The following is a 25,140-nucleotide window of genomic DNA, read 5'->3' as shown; positions in this document are numbered from 1 at the left end:
TGGATAATTTTTTTTATTTTTATTTTATCAAACGATATATTTTGTTAAATTATATGTTGGATTAATTATTGACGAGATTTGAACTTACGGTGTCATGTAAGAGCTCAACACCTTTTCATCATTGTGATAAAAGGCCACTTGCTAAAGTGAGCAATTTTTGACACATTCAGTTTTTACCAATTTGCCTCTTGAATTTTATAATCACTTTCAACTTGTGTCCTAAATTAATTTGTTGACCATTTGGGGACATGAACTATTATAATTAGCCACACTTCATTGTCAAAGCAAAGTTTTAATTTTTCACTACAAATTGTGTTAAAGACATCAAATTTAAAGTCTCACACTGCATATTGGTGTTGGATTTGATTTTATGGCTCAAATTGCTACGAAATGTGCCTAACATTTGACATTGTTATATAGAAAATTAGATGAAATTCATACAAATTTAACAAGAAGAGGAAATTTGGCTAATTAAAATAGTTCAAGTCCCAAATCTTTCAAAAGTTTTGAAATCGACCAAACTGTTTTGGTCGGTTTAGTTTGATTTTTAAAAACCAAATCGACCATATATTTTTCAGTTATTAATTTTATTTATTTAACACATGTCAACATATTATAAGTTATTTGGTGATTATTATGCACATATTTTTTAGTTGTAGTTATTATTAGCAATTATGATATTTGTTTGCACATTTTGCCCAGAGTGTAACTAATAAGTCGCTTGCCAACAAGAAATTTTATTTAATTGGAAGTTTTATAAGTTTGGACGTTTTTATTGATATGTTGGAATAGACATAAATTAACAAAACTATACTATAATTTTAATCATGGTATTGACCAAAACCAAATCAAACTAAACTGTTAAATGCTGATTGGTTTGATTATGGGCTGGTTTGATATTGCTGTGTTTTGAAAAAAAAACTATTTCTGCTGTACTGTAAGAAAAGCAGCTGTGAAATAAAGTAGCAGAGTGTTTGGTAAACTTTTTTGTAAAAGTGATTTTAAAAAAAAAAAAAATAGTATTATAGTGTTTGATAAACTTTTATGCAAAAACATATGTAAAAAAAGCTTAATTTTCAAAGTTGGGTTTTGCAGTTTTGTGTTTTTGACTTTTTTTCACCCAAAATTATGAAAAAAGTTGAAACTGAATGTTTACCAAACATCCTAATTTTTTTTGATAGACAATTTTTTCAGAATCGCTTCAGTAACAAACTAGCCTATATCTTGTGTGCCAAACCGAACCAAACCATACAACGTCAGAACATAAAGTTTAGGAGGGCAAATTAGAAGATTCGCCAACGGAATTGGGGTGAAAATTGAAATTGAAAAAACTCTCATTCCCTGCTTTTTGGTCCCAAAGAAAAGAACTTGCTCTCTGCGTCACTCCACCACCACCTCCATCGCGCACGGCCACCGTACCTCCTCAACCAGACTGTACTGACCCCACAGACACCACGACGGTGAAGCGTCTTCGTCCCAGTCCAAATACCAGAGTTTCAATGTTGTTTACTTACTGTACTGCTTGAGTTTTCTCAATCTTGTTCGTCTTCCTTGATCATTCTACTGCCGCTTCCACGATGGCGAAGTATGTGACAACAGAGAATGTCCCCCTCTCTCAGTTCGGTGTACTGGTAGCGCAATTGGAGTCCATAGTCGCCTCAGCATCCCATAAGCCTCCGGAGCCACTTCTATGCTTCGATCTCCTCTCCGATCTCATCTCCACCATTAACGAAGAGCCCAAGGTCCCTCTCACTCCATTATCCTTCCACTTTTACTCAGTTTTTAGTACATTCTATTCTGCACCCCAATTACGATTTGATTTGGTATATATGTAGAGCCTCCTTCGGAATTAGACTTGATATTTTCCTTCCTTGTTTGCCCATAGTACTGGCGAGGCGACTGAGGAATCCGCATCTTAATTTGATTGATTAGATCCTGAATTCTTGTAAATAGTTCAAATTGTAGGGGCTGAGTTATACATATCAGCACTTGGATTGATTAGATCTTTAGTACATTATAGTATTTGTAATGAGTAGTGGATAAATTTCTGTACGTGTAAACTATTAACGGTCGGCGTGGAAATGATGACTTGCAGGAATCCATTTTGTTGTGGCAAAGGAGATGCGAGGACGCATTATATTCCTTGCTTATTCTTGGTGCTCGGCGACCTGTCCGCCATCTGGCTTCAGTTGCTATGGCGAGGGTTATATCTAAGGGAGATGGCATTTCTATATATTCTAGAGCGAGCAGTCTCCAAGGCTTTCTCTCTGATGGGAGAAGGAGTGAACCGCAAAAACTTGCTGGTTAGTTGAAATGATCGGCTGTTTCCACTTTTATGTGTATTTTGTGTAAACTGGTAATGTACCTCTTTGGTACGTAGGTTATCTGGTCTAACTCATAACCTGCTTCTATTTGTTTATATTTATGGTTTAACTCAGGCATTTTCCTGATTTAGTGCACTTAACGTTTTCCTTTTTCTGTTTTGTGTGTGTTTTGTTTTAATATTAATAATTATCATTTTGAAAACTATGATGTAGGTGCTGCACAATGCTTAGGAGAATTATATAGACATTTTGGGAGGCGAATCACATCGGGTTTACTTGAAACGACTATCATTGCCATGAAACTTTTCAAGTTTAACGAGGTAGTTTCATTGTATCTGCAATTTTGCTCTAATATTTTTAGCTTTTTTCCTTGTATTCTGTAAACTTTCATTATGAAAGAAGTGGAAAGGATCAAGTGTCTTTGTCATTTTCTGCACCAACTGAACAATGCTGCTTTTGGGAACTCTATGTACACACTAACATTTTTTCTGCTTCAACTAGTATAGGACCCTATGGTCATTCCAAAATAGTTGGAAGTACTGGTCAAGACTCAAAATACTTTAATTAAGTATTCTCCCCCAAGTATCTCATAGGCTTACCATATGATTGAATATTGGATATACTTTATGTTTTCTTTTTGGGTTCTTGTTTTTTCTTGTTTGTTGCGCCCTAAGTTGAACTGCATGTAACTCAGGAATTTGTGAGACAAGAAGCTTTATATATGCTTCAAAATGCTTTGGAAGGCTCTGCTGGAAACGCAGCGGCTTCAGCATATACAGAGGCATTTCGTCTCATCATGCGGTTTGCTGTTGGTGATAAATCATTTCTTGTTAGAATTGCTGCTGCCAGATGTCTGAAGGCATTTGCCATTATCGGAGGACCGGGTCTAGGGGTGGGAGAACTAGACAGTTCAGCTTCTTATTGTGTCAAGGTAGATGCTTTTCATTGCCAAGTTTTCCTTGTTGGTCTTGTACTTCTGAGTGTTTCAAATTTCAGTCTTAAAGATGCCAATGTTATAGTTCTTTACTTACCCATTTGGCCGGTATAGTAGGCCCTTGAAGATCCTGTTTCATCTGTCCGTGATGCATTTGCTGAAGCATTGGGTTCGTTGCTTGCTCTCGGAATGAATCCTCATGCACAGGTTTGCATATGTTTCTGTGATATTTTTCCTTATCTCTTTGAAGTTTCATCTACCTAGGTCAACAATCTAACTGTGATGTGTTATATTGCTCCTAGGTTCAACCAAGGGGGAAAGGACCTTTTCCTCCAGCAAAGAAACTGGAAGGTGGTTTGCATAGGCATTTAGCTTTGCCTTTCACAAAAGGTATTTTTGTAGTTTTCCTGCCAGTGTGGGTGCCCACTGCCCCTACATTAAGACCTTTCCTAGCTACTGAACTTGAAAGATGTTCATAATTCATGGGATTAGTGAAACTACAATTTTTCCAATGTGTAGTTGGAGCTCGGTCAAAGGACGTGCGAGTTGGCATAACCTTGTCTTGGGTATTCTTTTTACAGGTAGATGCTGATATTGACTTCCTCTCCTTTTTCTTTCCCCTCTCCTTTTGTTGTTCTGGTGAATCTTGAGTTGAATTCCATGGAACAAAACCATCTTGAATAAGGATAATTTATTTGACAAGAAAGTGTTATCATTTAACAATATTTCTGCTGTTATCTTGGTTTCACTGCATTTAATGTCTGTTTTGTCTGGTGTTTTCCCCCTAAACCTGTCTGCCCTCTGACAGCCCTAGGTTGGAGTGGAGTTGCAGTTATTTAACATTTTGCCTGGGTAGTACTGCGTGCTTATCTATTATTGGATTGTATATTGCAGGCTATTCGTCTAAAATACATGCATCCAGATAGTGAGCTACAAAACTATGCAATTCAGGTTATGGAAATGCTTTGTTCCGATAATTCTGTTGATGCCTATTCACTGGTATTGTTCTACAAATTTATGGCCTTCAACTCTTTAACATTATGTAGATTCTCTTTTAAGCTGTCTTTGTAAAATAAAAAAATGATAAAATTGTTTCTCAAAAAAAAAAAAAAAAAACCAAAAACCAAAGCTTAGAGGCTACATTATTTGCATGAGTTCAATAACTTCAATTACAGGTTGTTTTATGCCGCCAACATGAACAATGTGATATATTTTCTTTAGCATTTTTGAGAAATAATTACCGATGCATGTCTAGATGTTCTGGAGCTTGAAGGATGAATGTGTACTCAGGTTCCAAGGCTGTGATGCTATTTTTTCTCTTTAGCTGCTGAATAAGGATGAACTTATCAGTATATGAAGCATTACAAGTTTGATGCATCATGCATTGAAATATAAGACAGTTACTCCGTTATGTACATGACCAAGCTTGTTATTACCTAAATCCGATGGATCCATAATATGAGTTACTGTAACAACTTCATTGATTGCTAATGTTGTCATGAATCTTCTTATTCTCTAATTTAAAGAACTGACCATTATCCCTCATTTGCTTTACTCAAGGCTTGTGTTCTTTATATCCTTCGTGTTGGTGTTACTGATCAAATGACAGAGCCTACGCAAAGGAGTTTTTTGGGTTTTCTTGGGAATCAGGTTATCTAAAATTATTTCCATTTTTGTTGTCATGGAGGTGTTCTTTCAATTAAATCTTCTGATGGCTACCCATTGTTTTATGCTATCTGTTGGTAATTGAATGTTTTTATGAAACTTGCAGCTTATGTCTCTAGATGCCAGTCCTTCCATGAAAATTGCTGCCCTACGTACTGCATCATATACCCTGAAAACGCTGGGAGAGGTAAGTGTCTCTTCAATGATATATATAATCAATGATGACTTTTAATTTTTGTGTGGTCATACCGTTATTCACATATTGATCATCTGAGGAATTATTCCATTAAAATATTAATGTGGTATGTTCACATTATCAGTTATATCTTGAACATTTTTCTTGCTGATTAACATCATAGAATGGAAGAACACCATAATGTTAGTTGTTTCTCTTGTAGTTAACTTGGTATGTTGTGCTTGCTCCATCTATTTGCAGGTTCCTGTTGAATTCAAGGAAGTTCTTGACGACACTGTTGTTGCAGCGGTATCTCATTCTTCACAACTTGTAAGCTCATGATTTCTTTCTTACTTGAAGCCAAACGTCTTTGGTAGATTAAAAATTATTATGCTCCTTTCATTTCTCTTAGTTGAATTTTGATCGATAATCTTTTGTCAGGTTCGAATTGAGGCTGCTTTGACATTACGTGCACTGGCTGAAGTTGATCCCACCTGTGTTGGTGGGTTAATTTCTTATGGAGTGACAATGCTGAATGCTTTGAGAGAAAATTTGGCATTTGAGAAGGTGCGATGCGATGTTGACTGTTATGCCTTCTCGACTTCATTTTATTGATTTCTGGTCAATTTAGATGTTGACTGTTATGCCTTCTCGACTTCATTTTATTGATTTCTGGTCAATTTATTTGTCTTATGATAATATATGTAGCTTATGCATTCATTTGCAAGTTTTGAAAGCTTTTGTTGGTGGTAGTAGCAGCTGTTGTTGCTTGTTTGTTTTGTTTTGTTCTGTTTTTGTTTGTTCTTTTACCAGCATGCCTATGTCAGTCATAGTGCCTTATCAAACTATTCCTGTTTATCTTGATGGTAATTGCCTGGATTTTCTCGCTTCCCGTTTTCTGCTTTCCAGTAGTGGCTTCATATTCTAGCTGCTATATGTTCTTTTTGCCTATGCCACAGTTTTTCATGCTGTCATCAAGTGCAATTGGCTTTATTGGCATTGTCCAATGGGGATGGGTTAATAGAGTCCAGAATTGCGGGTAGCCAGATAAACTGATACCAGCAAATATTTAGGAAATAGAGCCAGCAAGGAAAAGGAAGAGGCAACTATGGTCTCAAATCCTCAATTATTTGGAAGTGCTGATCGTTTGCTTAATTTTTGACCTTTGACATATTTTGTGATTACCATTTGAAGACAAGGGTCTGGTAACCTGAGCTGGTGGTATTTCTTTCGGTTGATGCTTCTACATATAGTCTCCCACGTAAATTACTTCTTTTTGCCATGTTTTATTGGTCCTTCTCATGAAGCATCCAACTTTTTGCAATTTCTTTTTTGAAATATCAATGTGTTTTAGAGCACAGTTTGAGGTTAGCAAACCACTTTTAGGAATCTTGGGCCAGTGGAATGATGACAAACTTTTCATTGTCATTTTCTGTTTGTTGATTGTAAGCATTCTTTGGAATGTTTCCTATTAACTATGGCATCTGTTAAGTAAATTGCTCTTGTTTATGTTTCTCAGGGGAGCACTTTGCAATTAGAGCTTGATTCTTTGCATGGACAAGCTACTGTCTTGGCAGCTCTGGTGTCCATTTCCCCAAAATTACCTCTCGGTTTTCCTGCCAGGTAATGGTGTCATCTTATTTTGTGTGTCCACAAGGAAAAAATAAGAATTAGATATCTATAGGAGATACCAGTCATTGGTGGTGTGGTTTAGCTGTAATAGAAGAAAAAGTAGTAGATACGTTGGTTATTATCACTTTTTTTCTTAGCATCACTTGTCAGAGCAACTTCATTCTTTTTGTTTCCTTATCTTTAATTTGTTTTCTTTAAGTCATATATGCTGCTGGGGGCCATTGGATTCCACTGTTTCGTATTTGGTGTAGATTTATGTTGTTAGGGTCATTGTTACATTCAACCTGTTTTCGTTTCCGGTCACTGTAAACTGTTGGTTTCTTAAAGCTAGTTTTTACATGTTACTATCCCAGACTGCCCAGGTCAATCCTTGAAGTTTCAAAGAAGATGCTGACTGAATCTAGTCGGAACCCTCTGGCAGCTACAATTGAAAAAGAAGCTGGGTGGTTACTTTTGTCATCCCTGTTAGCTTCTATGCCAAAGGAGGTAGAAGATAATCCCTGTTTCTTTTAATCTACTTTTACCCTTCAAGTCACAGGCCAAGGAGCTTGTATTATTGAATTAAAAGAGAGATTATTTCTATGTTAAGGGATCTTCTTCATGCATGCAGGAACTTGAAGATCAGGTTTTTGATATTCTTTCCTTGTGGGCTTCCCTCTTTACTGGAAATCCAGAAGATGAAACTAACCATACTGGAGATTTGATAAGTAGGATTCGGTTAGTATGTACTGTATGATTTCTGTAAACAGGCTTATGTTCTTATATTCCTTAAACTCTCAGTTTACTGCACTTTCCTGCCTCTGTCTTTAAACTTTTGAGATTCTTTAGGTATAATGCATCAGTCATTGCAGTACGATTGAACTATCTGATAAAAGTTAGGTCTAGAGCATACATGACTAATGTCTTTTTCGGTGGTTAACACTTTCATCTTGCTGCCTTGTAGCATGTGGTCTGCTGCAGTTGATGCACTTACTGCATTTTTAAGATGCTTTCTTTCTCCTAATGATGGGAATAATGGGATTTTGCTTCAACCTGTACTTGTATACCTGAGTAGGTAAGTTTGTTCTATCTCGATTTTGTTCTATAATTTGTTCAATTCATGGTTAGTTCTAGTTGCTGCGTGTCTTGCTGTTACAAGGACAAGTTTCATATGCTCAGTTTAAGTCAGAAGCTGTGTTACTTTAGATCATGCTCAAAACTATTTTCTGAGATGAGATGGAATGCAGGGCTTTATCGTATATATCACTGATAGCTGCCAAGCAACTGCCAAATGTGAAGCCTGCTTTGGATATATTTATCGTCAGGACATTAATAGCTTACCAGTCTCTTCCTGATCCAACAGCATATAAGAATGACCACCGCATGGTTCTTCAAATTTGCACAAGTCCATTCATGTAAAGTTAGCTGCCTATTTTACTGTCCCATCACCTTGCATTCGACTTTTATTTTCTTTGTTTCATAAAGAAAAGGGCATTAAATCAACTGTCAAGTCTTATTTAAATGTTATTTTGTGTCTGACTTGGATGTTTTTTTCCTTGTTGCTGACATGAAAGAGAGGCTTCTGGATGTGAAGAAAGTACATGCTTGAGGTTTCTGTTAGACAAAAGAGATGCATGGTTGGGTCCCTGGATTCCTGGAAGGTGTCTACCTTTCCACCGGCTTTGTCTTAAACTATTACTGAACATTGTACTTTAATTTGGTCAGAGCTTCAGAGCTTTCAGTCATTTTCTCCGCTTCTTTTTTCAATTCAGGTGATATTTGTTTATTGGTAATTGTGTTTATTCAGAGATTGGTTTGAAGATGAACTTCGTGCTTTTCAAGGTGGAAAAGATGGCCTTATTCCTTGTGTCTGGGAGAATGAAATTTGTAGCTTTCCTCAGGTACAGTTTTTTAAGTCAGACATGTTTATTTTAGCTTCTGCTAATGTGTTGAAGCTATTTAAGTCAGCTCCTGTACTTCATGTTAATAGAGACATGCTTCTGTCAATATTGATTTACTTTTTAACTTGCCAATGAAGCTGGAACCAGTAAACAAGAAATTGGTGAACCAGATGCTCCTCTGCTTTGGCGTCTTGTTTGCCTCGCAGGTAGGAAAATTTGTCATATTTGGACTTCTCTTACAAGTGACTGGTAGTTAACATCAGTTGGAACTAACATCCCAGGATAGTGGTGGGATGCTGTCACTTCTTGGAACGATTGAGCAGTGCCTGAAAGCTGGAAAAAAGCAACCATGGCATGCAGGGAGCATAACTAATATATGTGTGGGGTTACTTTCAGGATTTAAGGTGCTGGGTTTTCTTTTCTTATCGACTATATCTTGTTTTGCAATGTCTGACATCAACTCATATTTAAATGCTTTCCTCAGGCTTTGCTTTCCTTGCGTCCCCAACCATTAGCACTTGAGATACTAAACTCAGCACAGGCTATATTTCAGGTGTTAATTTTATAAAGATGTGTTATTTTTCAGGAAGTGTGGTTCTCACACACCATCTGTACTGACATTTGTTGTCCTAATTTAACAGAGCATTCTGGCAGAGGGAGATATCTGTCCATCACAGCGTAGGGCTTCATCAGAATGTCTGGGTCTTTTAGCTCGTCTTGGAAATGATATCTTTACAGCAAGAATGGTAGTTCAAACATATCAATGTCAAACATCACCTTTATTCTTTGAATTTCAGTCGTGCTGCTGACTCTGCAGCTTTCCTTTTCTCGTTCTCCCTCTGCCCACGTCTTTTCTTCCCACTCTGATTCATTGTTTGGGTGACACACAGACTAGATCTCTGCTTGGTGACTTAACTGGGGCAACTGATTCAAACTATGCTGGATCAATTGCTTTTGCTCTTGGCTGCATTCATCGCAGGTGACATATTGAACTTCCTTTCAAGTTTGTTATGAATATTTACAGGAATATTCTTACTGGTACTCTTGAATCTTAAGTAGCATATAGAAAGTCTATTCTATTGCTTTCTTTTGCTACCTCTTTCTATAAAACAGATACTTGCCTGAAGGCGGGTGTCGTAGTATCACACTTGCATTGCACCTCCCTTGGTATTGAATTTAAAATTTTCCTCAGGATCAGGTTGCAAGTCACAATTCATGAGTCATTTGCAGTTGATATCTAGTTCATATCCGGGGGAGACAATTCTGATAATCACTTGAATTAAGTCTTTATATGGTTAAACTTTTGTCTGTTTATCACATCACATGCAGATTTTAGGATGAGTTGTTCACTCGTGGAGTCCTGCTATCATCTGATATCTTTGCTAATCTTTTTTTTTCCTTTGATTTTTAAATTTTCAATTAGTGATCGTTTTGATGGGGATCTTAAGTAGAGGTTATACTTTATCTCAATGCCCTTGCATATTATGCCTGCAGTGCAGGAGGCATGGCATTGTCAACTTTAGTGCCTTCAACTGTGAGCTCAATCTCGCTGCTTTCTAAAAGTTCAATAGCTGGTTTACAGATCTGGTCTTTGCATGGGCTTCTGTTAACCATTGAAGCTGCTGGCTTGTCCTATGTATCTCAAGTCCAGGTAACTCATGTTTTTAATGGTTGTAGTGTGTTAAGTAATGCTGTTTACATTGGCATAATCGGAATACAAATCTTGGCAATAGATGAAAAGAAATTTGCAACTGTTGTGGTATCTTTTTATTTTAGATTCACTTCAGCGCTCTTGTGAGATGGTAATGTCTTTGTTACTAATTGCTTTGTTATCTTGGATAAGTATATTGTCATTGATTTAGACCTTGAAGTGATTTTAAAGAAACTGTTGGCATGCTTTGACCTTTGTATCTCTGAGGTAACGTGATACTTTCAGGCCCTATGACAGATTAATTTGTAGACTATCAAAGGTATTGGTTATGGATAAATGACATTTGTTTGAATTAAGCTGTTGCCTTGTTTAACTGATACATTTGTGAGCAGTATTGATCTTTCTTGTATTGTCTACTGAAAAGTGATTGCCCTTGTATGAAGTATATAACTGATAGTGTTTTCACCGATAACCTCGAAGTTCTAACTGTGTGTATATTTTGGTAGGTTTTGTTGTTAGAGCATACCATCATCTTAGATTTGTACCTCTTAGCAGATGAATTGTTAGTTTGTACTTGACTGAACAATGTTCTCTCGTCACATTTCTTCTCTGTAGGCAACACTTGGTCTTGCTCTGGACATTCTTTTGTCTGAGGAGAATGGATGGGTTGCACTTCAGCAAGGTGTTGGCCGTCTTATAAATGCTATTGTTGCTGTTCTTGGTCCTGAACTTGCCCCTGGAAGTATTTTCTTTTCACGTTGCAAGGTATTGTTATCGAAATTTTCCACTGCCTCTGAGCTTCTGCTGTAATGCTAATATGTTTTATCATGTTAAGAATTGGCATATTTCAGTACATACTTATTAAGTTTTTAATTATTTTTTGGTGAAATTTCAACGGACTTACTTTCATCTCTTTCCATTTATATTATAGTTAATTGAATTCAGACCGGTGTCCATTTGTTGATTTTTTTTTTTCTAATTTTTATTTTTGTAGTCTGTTGTTTCCGAGATAAGCTCTGGGCAAGAAACAGCGACGATGCTTGAGTATGTATTCCAATTTATTCAACCCTTGTTTAGTTTTCATGTAATATGTTCTCTTCTACAATTGTTTGTTTTGTTTTTGTGTTAGAGAATAGAAATTGGCTCCATTCAAAAGCTATTATTGTTGCAGGAGTGTACGCTTCACCCAGCAACTTGTTCTTTTTGCACCACAAGCTGTTTCTGTGCACACCCATGTGCAAACTCTTCTACCTACTTTGTCCTCAAGACAGGTTTTGTTTCTGTGGCTGTTGAAGTTCATATACTTATATATTTCTGCTCCTTTCCATAATATGAAGTTACCCTTTTTCTTCTTTCCATTTTCAAGCAGCCAGCGTTAAGGCATCTAGCTGTTTCCACTCTACGACATCTGATTGAAAAAGATCCGGTATGCCCTCATGTTACTTTCCATCTTCAAATATAAGTCTCATCCCAATAAATCAGATCATTCACTGATTTTCTATCATACAGGTTTCCATTGTTGTCGAGCAAATAGAAGAGAAGTTATTTCACATGCTGGATGAAGAAACAGATTCCGAGTATTTACTGCACTTCTAGCCTGGTTTCTTGTTGACATTTATCTTTAGAGAGAGAGAGAGAGAGAGATGCAAGATAACTTATCTCCCCTTATTTTTATCCTTGTAGGATAGGGGATCTGGTGCGCACCACAATCATGCGATTGCTCTATGCATCATGCCCTTCCTGTCCATCCCATTGGATATCAATTTGTCGTAATGTGGTAAGCTTGTTTAGTCTGTTCTCTTTTCATCCAGAATGTTATACAGATAGTATGTTTTGGATGTAAATTTTGAAGGAAAAAAAAAGACAAACTATTTGGTATTCTTGAATACTTCTATCCAGTGAGCTTAGTTTCTTCTTGTTAATAGAATTATAGTACTTTGTAAATCAGTTTAATCCCCAATTTTCTTGATAGATAAGCATGTTTTTTGTCCTGTCTTGGAAAGGACAATTACTAATTCCGTGAATTGTCAAAATCTTTCTCAGATTCTTGCCACATCAATGCGAAGAAATGCTAATAGTAGTAGCAGCTTAGAAAATTATCCCTCAAAGGGTACAGAGGGTGACCCAAGTGTGAATTTTGGAGAAGACGATGAGAACATGGTTTCTAGCACCATAGGCCCCCATGGTATTCTGAATAGAGATAAACACCTCAGATACCGAACCAGAGTTTTTGCTGCTGAGTATGTGATGATATTTTCCATGCACTACCTGAAATGATGCATTAAATCTACTGCACACAGGCACACCCACAAAAGTGCCCAGAGTTCACACGTGTTGAAGACTGCAGCCTGTGTTTGTGTCGGGCAAGATTCCACAAGGCAGAACATAAACTTTGTATAAAAATGAAACAATCAAGTGCAAGATTATTATACCATGGACCTCAAGAAAATAATAATCAACGAAGCTTGTGATTGATTTTTAAGTAGCAATTCAAATATCAGATGAAAGAAATTTCATTGAGCATAAAATTAGTTTTAGTATGCATACATTAGTGTACAAGCTAGAAGAACGGTGTAAATGTGGATAGGCCGTGCCTTTAGAAACCCTTTTGTGTTTGACACTTACCAAGGCACAAGCTCCCTCTTCCCTTCCAAAGAACTAGTCATGAACTTTGTCTTAACTTGTGGTATTCTTTGTTTAATTGATTTAGTAATTTGTTGCTTTGTAGGTGTTTGAGTTACCTACCTAGAGCTGTTGGAAAGAATCCAGCTCATTTTGATCTTTGTACTGCTAGGAGCCAACCTACTAATGGACAGGCCTCTAGTGATTGGCTCGTCCTCCATATACAAGAACTTATAGCCCTTGCATACCAGGTACGGATGTCAAGTTTGTTTGTTCTTTTAAATTTTTACTATGTCCTATCAAATGCCTGAGGAATACATGTTAGAGCTGACATTTCTTGTTAATTTTCATAGATAAGCACAATCCAGTTGGAAAACTTGCAGCCAATTGGTGTGGGACTTCTGGGTACCATTACAGATAAGGTGAGTTTGTATAAGACATGCAAATTCTACTAGTTTATATGATATCGCAGCAGCACCACTTGGTGGGGTAGATTTAGGACTTCTTTAAATGTTTTATTTTATTTTTCATTTTTTCGTTATGTTTCTTAATTACTAATTGAGCAAAAACACCTCAGTCCTTTCGACCGTACAAGCGCTACATGTACACTAAGAATAGAGAAATTTGTAAAATAGTGTCATGAGTCATGCTTGACCTCCTAAAATCCAAGCCTTGCTCATATTCTTATATCTAATTGAATGTGATATGTTTCCTATATAGATCTTAATACCTCTTCTTCACATCATATTTTCTGATACATACTTGACTTTTATTTTCATTTTACCTAAATCTTTGAAATGGGAATTATAGTTTCTACTAATTACTACTCCCCTTTCATGTCTTGCTGTCTTTTAATTTACACCCCCTTTTTTTCTACTTCAACACACTCATTGGGCTGAGACAGGTGAGCACCCTATTGTCCATTCTATACGGGTAGCTTATATGTCACTGCTATCTAGCTTGGCAAAGTCTTATAATTTAGATATTTCTTGATTCTTATATCATGTATTTCGTTTTGTTCATATATATTTCTGTCTTGTGATGCTGGGAACAGTTTGAAAAGATACCTGACCCGGAGCTTCCAGGGCACCTCCTACTGGAACAGTATCAGGTATGTCAGAAGCGCAGCAAGTGCTTGTGATTTTCTTTCACTTGCTTCTATTAGATTCCTTGACAGAGATTTGAAATTGCAAAAAGATGTCCATTATCTCTGTTAAAGCTCCTTGGAGGGATTTGACAGATAGCTTCAGTTTCAGTTTCGCTTTTACTGGGGGGAAATGGGGGTGTTTTTAATAATTGAGGCTGTATGAAATTCAGGCCCAGTTAGTATCTGCTGTCCGCACTGCCTTAGACTCGTCCTCTGGCCCTATTCTATTGGAAGCAGGCTTCCTGCTCGCTACAAAGGTTCTTTAACAAAGACAAATCTAACTTTATCTTTTCCTTGGTTTCTTCCTATTTATTTAGTTTTTTTTTGCGTGTAAGTGACAACGTGAAGTGAATTGTCATTACAGATACTGACTAGTGGAATTATTAAGGGCGATCAAATTGCTGTTAAACGCATATATTCATTGATTTCACGACCATTGAATGAATTTAAGGACCTGTATTATCCTTCATTTGCAGAATGGGTCTCATGCAAGGTATATAAAAGTCATTGTTCAACTCTTGTTTTAATGTTTTCTTGATTAAAGGAATCCATTTTACTTTTTAAATGGAAAACTAATTTATTAATTGTGATGTAGATCAAGATAAGACTTCTTGCTGCTCATGCCTCTCTCAAATGTTATACATATGCGTTCTTGAGGAGACACCATAGTGGGGTTCCAGATGAATATCTAGCATTGTTACCATTATTTTCAAAGAGTTCAAGTATGCTTGGGAAGTACTGGATTAGTGTTTTGAAGGATTACAGTTATGTATTCTTGTGCTTGCATCTCAAGACAAAGGTCAGCTAAATGATAGGAAAACTGCTAGCTTTCATCCCTTGCATCTGTGCTTTGTTTTCACTAATAATTTCTTTCTTTACAGTGGAATCCATTTCTTGATGGAATTCAGTCACCTCTGGTATCATCAAAGTTGCAACCTTGCTTAGAAGAATCCTGGCCAGTAATATTGCAGGCAATTGCATTGGATGCAGTTCCTGTGAATATTGAAGAGGAGGAGTATTCAAACTCCACTACTCAAAATAAATCAAGAAATAGCTTATTGTCAGGACATCGCATGGTTGAAATGGAATCCGAAGAATATCAGTTTCTTTGGGGATTTGCTCTACTGGTCTTATTTCAGGGCCAATATTCTACCCTTGGTGAACTGAAAAGTCCAATTTATTTCATTAAAGCTAGTACCGGTGGAGATTCAGCTAGTGAAGAATTATCTTTCCCAGGAATTAAGTTATATGAAATTGCATTACCGGTTTTCCAGTTTCTGGCGACCAAAAGGTTTGCCAGTGCAGGATTTCTCACTCTGGACATATGCAGAGAACTGCTACAGGTGGCTATCCGTTTCCTTTTCTCTTTCTCTTATTAACTCCTTAATGCTCTAATGTGTGCATAGGCATCCTGTGAAAAGAGCCACATGTTGTCATATGCAGTTTTACGTAGGAAGTGATCATCTTCTATGCAGAAGCGTCTGAATGACTCATTTTACTACATTTCGCTGATCAACAACAACAACAACAACAACAAAGCCTTTTCCCACTAAGTGGGGTCGGTTATATGAATCCTAGAATGCCATTGTGCTCAGTTATGTGTCGCATCTTCCGTTAGATCCAGGTTCTCTAAGTCTTTTCTTAGAGTCTCTTCCAAAGTCCTTCTAGGTCTTCCTCTACCCCTTCGGCCTTGAACCTCTATCCCGTAATCGCATCTTCTAATCGGAGCGTCAGTGGACCTTCGTTTCACGTGTCCAAAACACTGAAACCGATTTTCTCTCATCTTTCCTTCAATTTCGGCTACTCCTACTTTACCTCGGATATCCTCATTCCTAATCTTATCCTTTCTCGTGTGCCCACACATCCAACGAAGCATTCTCATCTCCGCTACACCCATTTTATGTACGTGTTGATGCTTCACTGCCCAACATTCCGTGCCATAAAGCATTGCCGGCCTTATTGCAGTCCTATAAATGAAAAAAGAAGACTGTCAGATAAAATTATTAATTGTTTCTTCAAATCCTTGGATCCCTATATTTCTGCTCATTATTGTTTTCTTTCCTTTTAAAGTCATCATCTAATTTTAATCTGTTTATCAGTTACAAGTAACGTAAGGGAGTTAATGAGTTTGCAAGTCAAATAGAATAAGTTGTATTCTCTGCAATAGAAAATCTAGTGCATCAAACATACATTGGACAACTGACATCTTTAATGACTTCTTTAATAAAAAATTCCACTCTCTTTATATATTTATAATTTGTAACATTTTCTAAAGATGCAGCATTACAAAGTTTATCAGTGTGGTGCGATGTGGTAGATTGCTTTAAGAGTGAATTGATTTGTATTCATTATTTGTGCTGTTGAGTATTCACGATGCCATATTCACGATGCTATCTGACATGTATCTTATGTGTTCCCTTTCCTTATGACTTGTGCAGTCACCAGTTTTGGTCTTTGTAGTACTAGTACTACCCTAACCATGCACAGGGCACCTGTTGACTTTGATATTCATGTAGTAATTCTTTATTTCATATTTGACTGGTGCAGGTTTTCTCATATTCTATGTGCATGGATAATTCTTGGGATAGTCTTTCAGTGTCTGTTATATCACAGGTAATTATAAAACAAAAAAGTCTTCTTGGATAATTTAAGGCCTTTTTTTAGGTATTATGATGAGTATTATGCTGTTTTTTTGCGTTGATCTTTCATATTCTAAGACAATACACGTGAAGAAGTTCTTACCAATTAATTGAGGCTGAATTATGTTTGGATTTTGAGTTGTTACCTCAGAATGTTATGATTCATTCGTTCATTCAGTTACTAACTGTTCCAGTTCCTTTGGTAGCGTCCACCTGCAGGCTGCAACAGCCAACATGCCTTTTTACACTCCTACTGATATTATGAACCATTTGCACTTTGCTAAACTTAAGCTCTTTTATAAAAGCTTGTATGTGGATTTGCAGAACAATAATTTGATCTGCATAACAGTAAATTGCTTTTTATTTACTTATATTTTCTTTCATTTTAGTGCGTTAGCTTGGTAGGAATCATATCCTTTAATAAAGTTGGCTGCATATTTATGTGTTTAGAAAACTGTGGACCGGAGATTACGAGTTGTAATGTCAAAAAGATTTCTGTATGTAAAGACCTTATAAGAGACTAGTTGTCTGTGTGTAATGTCAGTCATAGATTGTGTATTTTGGTTTTATTTTGATTATTCCAATTGTGAAGAACTTCCCTGAATCTTTTCATGAAGTGGACAACTTTACTTCTTTGGCCAGGGAACCTTCCATTCAAAGGACTTTACAAGAGATTAGTTCTGTATGCATTTTGTCTTTGTCACAGATCCTGAATTGGTGTTTTATTTTAATTCTTTCAATAGATTGTGAAGAACTGCCCTGAATCTTTTTATGAAGTGGACAACTTTGCGTATTTGGCAATGGAACTTGGTTTGGCTTATCTTTACAAAGTATTTCAAAGGTAATGGAATCTATCAATATACAAATTTATTTTACTTTTTTTTTTAATTATTTTAAACCTCTGATATCACTCTCAATAAGCTGAAGGTTCATATTTTTGTGTTCAGTAGTAAGGCAATATCTTTGGAGAAACCCTCGGAGGATTTGATATCCACATTATTTATCACTGCTAAAACACTCGTAAACTGTTTTCAACCAAAGGTCAGTAGGTGTGTTCATTGTTACTAGTTTATTTATATTGAATGGGAATTATTTCTAATTTATATAATTGCCGTGCAGTTTTTCATAACTATGCTTTTTACAAAATTCTGAACGACTGTATTAACCACTAATTTTTATCTTTTTGCTGAACTGCATGTTTTGGCACGCAGACACAGCTAATCTCTGCTGCATTGGCGTTTCTTTTAATTGGTTACAAGGGAATCAGAGAAGCCTCAACTGAGTTTTGTTTCTCCAAGGTGGACGATTTTTTCAAGTGCACAAGTCTATTATTGAAAAGCTTTATTGATGGTGAGCACTGTGACAATAAAACTGATCTGACCATTCTATTTATATAATTTGAATAAAAACCAAAGTTCTTCCATATCCTCCATTTTCTTAGTTGTCAACTTACCTTCCAACATAATTTCTACACATATACATCCATTTAAGGCCTATTTTGCTTCTTTCCTTCTATATTCATACTAAAGATTATGCCAAATTTTTATTAAAACAGTGGCTTCTTCATTAATAAATTTGGGCTAATCAAAATTCACATTGCAGATAAATCCGGTGTCAGTGAAGATGGTCTTCTTCATATGCAAAAATTATTGGGAACTTGTCTGAATGTGATAACTGATTTGACCGAGGATTGCATTAAGTCCATTCATCTGCAGGAAAATAAGAGATCTGACTTGCACATACTACTGCAAACAAAGCTTGCTTTCTCTCTTGAACAAACTATATCATTTGCCAAGTTGGGTTACGAAATAAATTATCTTGAAGAGAATAGAGATGGTGATTCCGTCTATTATACTATGTTTAAATACTGCACAAAATGTGTCCAAACTGTACTTACCGATTCAAATATACAGGTACATTCATATGCATTCTCTGTACTATTATGGTCATTTTTTCCAAGAATGTGACAACTGATAATATTTTTTTCTATTGTGCACAGGTTCAATCAATTGGTTTACAAGTGCTAAAAAGTTTGGTACAGAAAACCCCATATGTGGAAGGCAACAATTTTTAATGCTTTTTGTTGGGGAGCTTACTGCAGATTTTTTTGTGATAATCCAGAATGCTTTAAAGGTGTTTCAGACTATCCTTTTAGATAATTATAACCCCGTTTCCCTTTTTGTCTATGGTATTTGTCGTTCTGAAGGTCTTTTGTTGACAGAAACCTGTAACTGAAAAATCAGCAACTGTTGCTGGCGAATGCTTAAGACTCTTAGTAGTGCTGCAGACACTTTCAAAACCTAGTGAATGTCAGAGAGGTTTTATGAATTTACTCCTGGAAGCCGTAATCCTGGTTTTCAAGGCTTCAGAAGAAGGTTCTTCACTGGTAATAAAATAAGCAGCCTCTAAAATTCAAAGTTTCAAACTGTCTTTTATCACGTGTTTGACTGATGGTTTTCCAATTATGCATCATTGACAGGAAGTCAATACATTAAGAAGCACTGCTGTAAGGCTTGTTTCTCATCTTGCTCAGCTTCCTTCGTCAGCAGTTCACTTCAAGGATATATTGCTGTCTATGCCTGTAACACACCGACAGCAACTTCAGGTCTCTTTTTCTTCTCTTTGTTGGGTGCTCTTGCTATTGCAGATTCAAGAATGGTATTCTATGCCGTTTATTGGATATGTCTTTCAAAAGTATTTTGCTATTGTTTTGGAACGAACTGGAATACTTGGGAGTCTCAGGCTCTACTTTTTATGGATGCTTACAAACAGAACTTTAAATCCCTTTGTCTTTTCAGGGGTTCATCCGTGCGTCTGTGACACAAGAGCATAATGCAACCCAGCTGAAGCCCACAACTCCGTCATTAGAGATAAAATTACCAGTTCCAACAGAGGCAAGCAAAGAGAAACCTCCACCATCAGCCACCACAGCGCATTCTCTTTCTGATGACCAAGAAATCGAAGAGGAAGAAGAGGATGAAGATGATTGGGATGCTTTCCAATCTTTTCCTGCCACTTTAAAAGCAGCTGAAAGTGAATCAAAAGGAGAAAGCACAGCGGAAGAACCTGACTGGGAAGTGAGTACACAGAGTGATTACACTCATGGAGATTCTATTTCGCAACCTATCAACAACGTAGATGCAGTCGACGATACAGACCATCAAGAGGCTGGTGAAAGGGAGGTGATATCAGATGCCCCTGATGGTCTAAAATCCCCACAGGGTAACGCACCAACCAACGGTACTGAGGCAGAAGAACCCCATGATCTCCAAACTAAGAGCGGTGTTAGTGGACCATGCGATGATCAGCAATTGGAGAGAGACGAGGAAGTGGTTTCCAGACAGGTGGGAATGACATCAGGGTCGAACCAAGTTACTGTGTGCATGCCATCCGAACTTCATCCTACTGATACAGAGGCTGAAGAAACCCATGATCTCCAAACTAATAGCGGCTTTGTCCCACCATGTGATGATCAGCATTTGAAGAGAAACAAGGAAGTCGTTTCCAGACGAGGGAATGGCAGCAGGGTTGAACCAAGTGAATGCTGAGCGTATGCCGTCTGAACATCCTACTGGAGATGCTGAACATATGCCAGTTGAAGTGAATTTAGACCATCATTTGCAGGGGGAAAAAGAGAACCCTGGCAATAAACCAGGCCAGGTATCATCGTATCCTCTACCACTTGATGAGGAAGTATCTGATAAAAGCGAAGACAAGGAAGAGGCAGCTATCGAAAAGTCTTGCCTCGAGCTGCTTGGAGAGAGCAGTAAGGTTAAAGATTCATCGGAAACCTAGACTGATGGCGCCAAGTTAAATTGAGAATTGTAATACTCTTTAAGTTAATGACACTATCGTACTACTTGTGAGGAGTGCAGAATAAGATTTTTGAAATGCTAATAACAGTTTCCATAATTTTAATCATATTTCAAATATCATAAACATTCAAACTCAGCGAAATTGGTACCATTTAGTTTGAACGTTAAGCTGTTAATTGTTCAACTATAATATAATACCTTAATAGTGTAATCTAACGTCTACATCGTAAAGGGTAACAATGGTATAACGTTAAGGTAATTATGTATAATATTAAGATAATTAAGTAACTTTGGAGTGTAAATTTGAATGATCACGGTGTAACCTAATGTCCACAATGTAAGGCCTTGGAATAGTAATACTAGCGTCATTTGGTGTAATTAAATATAAAGTTAAGATAACTATGTAACCTTAGAATCTAAATCTGAATGATTACAATGTAACCTTACTTAGACATTGTATGTTGACGTCTTGTTGTAACCAAATTAAGACGTCATGTAAATTCATAATGTTTCATAGTAGTAACATACATATATGCTGTTTTAGTATGTCAATGATGTAATAATAAACGTTAATATTGTAATTCAATTACGTTGAAGTACAAAAACTTACCTTGACAATGTAATAGAATGTCCACAATGTAACTGCCAACCTTGTTATAGTAATAATCACGTCATTCTTTATTATTAACATGAATCTTATCATAATTATGTAACATTGGAGTGTAATTCTAAATAATTATAGTGTATGCTAAATGATACCGATGCCTTATTTTTTTTAATAAGGTAATCTCTCTAATTCAAACTTATAGTTATGGGAGATAATATAGGTGGATTGTATTGAACAATATATCATAAAATGGGACATGTTAATTATGTTTATTTATAATGACACATGGTATAGCACATTATGTTCCAGTTACAAATTTCTTGTTGGGTAGTGTTTTGTTCATGCAAATCTTGTTGCAATTATTTTTTATGGAAATTTTTAAACAAAAAAAAAAAGGTAGAAATAAAATTATAAAAGGTAGGTGATTTTTTTTTCTTTTTTTTGTAACACAAGATTAAATTAATCCGGGTAAAGATGCCAAAGGTAAACAAGAAGGCCTACAGAGAGGCAAACAACCAAACATGGCAACAGAAAATAGGTAGAGGAAGGAATCACAAGGAGACTGACGCCACACCTAATGCAAAACGTTACTCCTCACACTACTCACAAACAAACCTAGTGTGGACAAGGAAGTCCATTACAGAGAACATGAACTAGGGAAGATGGAGGTCTGTCCATCCAAACCACATTGCACATTTCCCTACTTCGCCGCTACTCCAAGAGATGCGCAACTTTGTTGGCCGATCTTGGAATCCAAGACCAGCGACAGTCATGGAAAGTCTCTTCCAATCTAGCACACTGTGAAAGTACAGGGAAAGCATCCCACCTGCCCTTTGAGAGAGAATCCCGCAGACATGAGATTGCATCAGAGGAATCAGATTCAATTATCACTGAATTGCAACCCAATTGGTGACCCAACTCGCAGCCATGCTTAATAGCCAGCGCCTCCGCCATAGCCACACTCTCAGCCTTTATGGGATACTTATCTGCACCCAAAAAATGCCCCAACTAGCATCCACATTAATCTTAATGACCCCTGAGTTTGGAGGAATCCAAGTCATGGAAGTCACCGATGCTCGAGAACCAGGTATTATACGAGTGCTGGATGATTGGGTAGCTGCCAAGAAAGCCCCTATGGAAGTGGAAATGGTTAGGAGTACCTGCCTAGGATCAATTGGTTGATGGTTGAAAAGAAAGTTGCACCGTGTCTTCCAAATGTACCAACATGTAAGGGCAATATAAGAAAAAACCCGTTGCTTATCAGACTTCAACCCAGGAACCGCCTCAAGGCAAGAAATTAGCCAAGCCAGCCATATTGTGACTTCACACAGATGTAGCCTTGTACCCAAATCTCCCCCAAACCACACCAATTCCACCCATGGACAAAGTAAGAGAAGATGCTCAATTGATTCTTCCTGAGCATTGCAAATAGGACACATAGGCGATGGAGAAGATCGTTTGAGAAATAAATTTGCCATAGTAGGAACATCCGCATTAAGAGTCTTCCACAAAAAGCACTTGATTTTGGGTAAAGCCTCCATACTCCACACCCATTTTCAAATAGACTTTGGAATAGTAGCCGAAGTCGATGCACTCATAATCCTTGGTGGTCCCTGGCGGGCACGAGCCCAATGGTAACCCGAGTGAACTGTATAGGTGCCATGTTTCTCAAAAGGCTAGACCAATCGATCATGACACAACGAGTCACCAATGGGTGTATCCAAGATCGCCTCATAGTCTCGTTGTGACACAAAAGATTTCAAGAATTCAATATCCCATTGCCCAGTGGCCGAATTAATCAAAGAGCTCACCATCAATGTTCTAGTGATAGGCACCACACTCATTGGTTCCGGTCTCCCCAGTGGGACGTGTGGGAGCCATCGATCTTTCCTAACCTAAACCTCTCGACCATTCATAATTTGCCAATGAGCGCCCCTCAATAGTATATCTTGTCCCGCCAATAAACTAGACCAAGCCCAGGAAGCTCGTCCTCCCCGCTTAGCTTCAAGGAAAGAACAATTGGGAAAATATCAAGCTTTAAGAACTTGTGCCCACAGCGTATGCAGCTCCTATATCAGTCTCCAACATTGTTTAGCCAGTAGAGCGTCATTAAAAGATTCAAAATTCCTAAAACCAAGTCCACCTTCAACCTTAGCGCTACATAACCTTGCCTTGGAGACCCAATGGATGCGGTTTTCTCCACTCTGTTGCCCCCACCAAAATTTAGAAATCATGGCATCAAATTCATTACATAATGTCTTAGGGAATTTAAACAGGTTCATCGGGTATGCTGGGATTGCTTGTGCCGCGACCTTGATCAAGACCTCCCGCCCTGCTTGTGAGAGCGTTGATTGTTGCCAACCTTGCAGTTTCCTCAGAAGTCGTTCTATAAAAGGTGGGTGATTGTCTAGTAGTGGCACCCAAATTGTTTTTCAAACACCAATTCTTTTCCTAGTGTATCCATCCTCATCAATACCTCTTCAACCACCGCACTCCTCCCGCTTCCAAAGAAATATTGGTATCTCGACGGCCCAAGACTGGCCATCAAATACCCCTCACTCCTCCACTAGACCGACATACGGTCAATCTCCTCCCAAAACTCCAGCTCGAATGCCCCTCTTTCTTCTCCGCCAGCCAGGCTGGTTGGAGTCCCGCCGAGGTAATGTTTCCTTCAAGATTAAATTTTTAGGATTTTTGTTGTTGTGCGTTTGCTCCGGTATTCTGATTAACAGAGCAAACGCACAAGAAGAAAAAAAGGCTAAAGATTCAATCTTGAAAGAAGCATAACCTTGGCGGGACTCCCAATCAACCCCGTTGGCGGGGGAGTGGAGCTCTAGTTTTGGAAGACATAGGCGTATGTTGGTCTAGAGGAGTCTGGTGATTGACGGGTGCCCAGTCTTGGACCGTCGAGATACTAACTTTCTAAGATTTCAGCTCCACCCACCTTTTAATTTGTTTACTTTTCGCGCGACGAATATCCTGTTGTGGTTGTAGCATGCATTCGGACAATACCACTTTCCCCTGAATCTCGTCTCCGTTGTCAGCCCAACACACGCATAATGGAACCATTCACGTCCTTGGCACTGTCAGCAAATAAAAATCACCATAATAAAGAAATATAACACAGCATAATTAAGATTAACCTTGCTTATTTTTAGTTTTAGTAGGGCCATTGACAACCAATACGGTCTTTGTAGCCAAGCCAGAAAAAGGATATGCAATCGTGTCTCCGAACGAGACCTGAAAAATCACGATAGTTCCTCTACTTCAAAACATGCAGCAGGGATTTTCAACATAACTGAAGAATGTAGCACAAACTGAAAATAAAGGTGAAAATAAACAGGCAAAACCTGATGGCAAACGCAGTAGGTAGGTTCGTTTGGATATTCCTTTTTATAGCTTCCTTGGGGAGGCATGAGCTCATCGTCCCTACGATAATCATTGAGGTGTTCCATAGATATATAGACTTGCGCTTTTCATTTTTAGGAAATATCGGTAATGGAGGAAGAATTCACCTGGTGTTATATATTTTTCCTTCTGAGAATATCAGAAAGCACATACTGAAATCAACGAGTCTAAACATTTATTAACTAGTGTCGAGCAGTTAGTATGGCTTAAACGAGTTCAACTCATTTCAGCTTTGATATTGTTCAAATTTCTAACCATTGTCTTCATATCCGTGCTCTATTTACACTTCAAGTGGCCAAATATACTCTAGTTCCAAAATTCATTAAATGGTTTACAATCCCTTCAAAATATAATGCACACTAGACTTTTACAGACTGCTGTACCATGCTTCAAATCTTCCGCAAAGTAATTCAGATCCTCATCTGCAGACGTTTGATTGCAGAGATGGTTTTATATAGAATGGTTGTATAAATTTCATTGTTTAACTTTTGTTTTAATGTTGTCTTGATTGAAGGAATCCATTTTACTTCTTAAATGGAAAACTAATTTACTAATTGTAATGTAGATCGAGATAAGACTTCTTGCTGCTCATGCCTCTCTCAAATGTTAACTATGTTAAACATACGCGTTCTTGAGGATTA

The 25,140-nt window shown here is 37.4% G+C and overlaps 2 protein-coding genes across 2 annotated transcripts; one reads left to right on the top strand and one right to left on the bottom strand.

Moving 5' to 3' along the window:
- The first annotated feature begins 1,304 nt into the window (after window positions 1-1,304).
- LOC103956204 (protein SWEETIE) lies at window positions 1,305-20,365 on the top strand. Its single transcript, XM_009368159.3, is given in 49 exon segments — window positions 1,305-1,742; window positions 2,096-2,303; window positions 2,538-2,644; window positions 3,019-3,255; window positions 3,376-3,465; window positions 3,561-3,648; window positions 3,778-3,839; window positions 4,153-4,257; window positions 4,819-4,908; window positions 5,030-5,110; window positions 5,360-5,428; window positions 5,540-5,665; window positions 6,618-6,721; window positions 7,084-7,216; window positions 7,341-7,447; window positions 7,674-7,784; window positions 7,957-8,124; window positions 8,284-8,370; window positions 8,517-8,610; window positions 8,748-8,816; window positions 8,892-9,014; window positions 9,095-9,163; window positions 9,252-9,356; window positions 9,501-9,589; window positions 10,105-10,261; window positions 10,877-11,026; window positions 11,256-11,305; window positions 11,433-11,532; window positions 11,631-11,687; window positions 11,771-11,838; window positions 11,945-12,038; window positions 12,305-12,501; window positions 12,990-13,134; window positions 13,237-13,305; window positions 13,938-13,994; window positions 14,201-14,287; window positions 14,395-14,523; window positions 14,626-14,829; window positions 14,912-15,373; window positions 16,578-16,643; window positions 17,413-17,510; window positions 17,617-17,710; window positions 17,881-18,019; window positions 18,272-18,582; window positions 18,669-18,726; window positions 18,729-18,802; window positions 18,891-19,055; window positions 19,149-19,274; window positions 19,468-20,365. Coding segments are annotated over 49 exon segments (6,594 nt in total). The 5' UTR covers window positions 1,305-1,577; the 3' UTR covers window positions 20,218-20,365.
- Window positions 20,366-21,802: 1,437 nt separating this feature from the next.
- Window positions 21,803-22,632, bottom strand: LOC125469893. Its single transcript, XM_048567963.1, has 2 exons — window positions 22,188-22,632; window positions 21,803-22,077 (listed from the first exon to the last, which is right to left on the bottom strand). Exons 1-2 carry the CDS (start codon window positions 22,630-22,632, stop codon window positions 21,803-21,805), a joined length of 720 nt encoding a protein of 239 aa, XP_048423920.1.
- Between the last annotated feature and the right edge of the window lie 2,508 nt (window positions 22,633-25,140).

The sequence above is a fragment of a genome, unplaced genomic scaffold (genome assembly GCF_019419815.1).
Source record: "Pyrus x bretschneideri cultivar Hongxiangsu unplaced genomic scaffold, Pyrus_bretschneideri_v1 Contig47, whole genome shotgun sequence".
In the NCBI taxonomy this organism is placed as follows: domain Eukaryota; kingdom Viridiplantae; phylum Streptophyta; class Magnoliopsida; order Rosales; family Rosaceae; genus Pyrus; species Pyrus x bretschneideri.
The sequence above is the reverse complement of the archived record's forward strand: the minus strand, read 5'-3'. Positions and strand labels throughout refer to the sequence as shown.